At 50.4% G+C, this 1,884-nt stretch overlaps 1 protein-coding gene across 1 annotated transcript in view; it reads left to right on the forward strand.

Moving 5' to 3' along the window:
* The window catches only part of HOXB2 (homeobox B2), a 22,568-nt gene extending 21,957 nt beyond the window's left edge, over positions 1-611 (forward strand). The window contains exon 3 of the mRNA XM_010008578.1: positions 305-611. Within this exon, the coding sequence (XP_010006880.1) occupies positions 305-611 (307 nt within the window). The remainder of the gene's footprint in view (positions 1-304) is intronic.
* Positions 612-1,884: the final 1,273 nt, after the last annotated feature.

The raw sequence follows: 1,884 nt of genomic DNA on the forward strand, positions 1-1,884 counted from the left end.
GGAGGCTCCGGGCCGCGTACACCAACACGCAGCTGCTGGAGCTGGAGAAGGAATTTCACTTCAACAAATACCTCTGCAGGCCCCGGCGGGTGGAAATCGCGGCTCTGCTCGATCTCACCGAGCGGCAAGTCAAGGTCTGGTTCCAGAACCGCCGGATGAAGCACAAGAGGCAAACCCAGTACAAAGAATCCCCCGACGGGGACCTCGCCTACCCCAACCTGGACGAGGGCAGCGATCCCGCGGAGGAGGCTGAGGAGAGCCCGTCTTTCGGGCCAGCTCCGGAGCCCAGAGGGCCCTACCAAAGCAACAAACCGGGGAACGAAGAGCCCGAGAGCCCCCGGTTCGCGGTGGCCGGGGCGGAGCGGGAGGCTGCGGGGGAGCCCGGCACCGCCGCCGGCCCCTCGGACCCTGCCTACCCCGAGAGCCAGGACTCGCCTTTGTTGCCAGAGCTGAGCATCTTCTCTGCAGAGTCCTGCCTTCAGCTCTCGGAGGGGCTTTCCCCTATTCTCCAGGGCTCCCTGGAGAGCCCCGTCCACTTTTCCGAGGAAGATCTGGACTTTTTTACAAGCGCACTTTGTACTATAGATTTACAACATCTAAATTTCCAATAGCGGCCCCGGTCCCGCCCGCCTCGCCATTCCTGCCCCTTCCAGGAGCAGCAACCCCATCCCGAGCCACTGCCAGCTCCCCCCAGTCTCATGTAAGAAGGAGGGGGGACACCCCAAAAATAATCCCCAGCCATTTCTCATTCAATCACCTTATCTCGCCCCTCAAACACTTTCTATTAAAGCTCCTCACCCGAATCACCCTCCCAATATTTATTCTAGGAGGCTCACATGAAAGAAGAGCCACAGTTTTGCTAAACGCAGGTATTTAATTATAGATTATTTTTTTTCCTTATTTATTTTCAAGAAAGCACCCGGTAGTTCTCATGCACATCAAAGATATCATCGCCCAAGAGAAAACATTTGTAAATCCTTCAAGCGACTTTCTCAGGAATCAGAACCAGACTTTTAGATTTCTTAATATAATAAAATAAACTTAAAAACCAGAGGAATTTTCCTTCCTCTTTTTAAGTTTTAGATGTAGACTATTTATTCAAATCTTTTATTAGTAAATGGCAAATTATTTATTGTACATTATTTTCATAGAGTAAATAAATGTCTTTATAAAACCAAGAAGCGTGTGTTGCTACGTATGTCGTTTAAAAAATGTGCTCTTTTTTCCTAAATAATTTGCCTTCCTTTTTCCTGCTTTGCAGTAATTATGTCCTAATAATCTCCTCGTGTGCATAGAGAGGAGACAAAAGCAATTGCTCTCAACTAACATTTCAAGATGTTTCGGGGTCAGAAATAGTCTCTGTTCAGATCTGTTTGCATTTTCCTTGAGCTTGTTTTTTATTTCAGTTGTTACTAAACCAAAGCAGGCCGTTCGTTTCTAATTTTAAACATTAGCGGCTAGATTTTTGTCACCGAAAATCCCTCTTGGAAGGAAAGGGCCAGATAAACGGATGGAAAGCAACACAAAGGCAAAGCTCGAAGAGGCGCTGGGGCCGCCCCGGGGGCCGCGGCCGCTCCGCGCAGCCCCCGCACATTCCGCGGCCCGTGCTGGGGATCCCCGCGGCGAACCCCCGGTCCAGCCCGGTCTGACAAGGCGAGGGCTGCTCCTTTGCCTTCAGCCCACTCCCCTTTCCCTCATCTCTTGCAGCAGAAAACACAGCCGTGCCACGTCGCTATTCTCGGTCTTTTAAACCTCCCGGATTACAAAATAAAAAAGCAGAAAGGGAGAATTTGGAGTAAAGCGTAAAAAATCCACCCTGGAGGGGGGTGCGTGGCGGCGTTTTACTCCGTAAATAAATGCTAGAGAGGAAAGGGGGGTAAGCGA

The sequence above is a fragment of the Chaetura pelagica genome, unplaced genomic scaffold (genome assembly GCF_000747805.2).
Source record: "Chaetura pelagica isolate M959 unplaced genomic scaffold, ChaPel_1.0 scaffold462, whole genome shotgun sequence".
NCBI lineage: Eukaryota > Metazoa > Chordata > Aves > Apodiformes > Apodidae > Chaetura > Chaetura pelagica.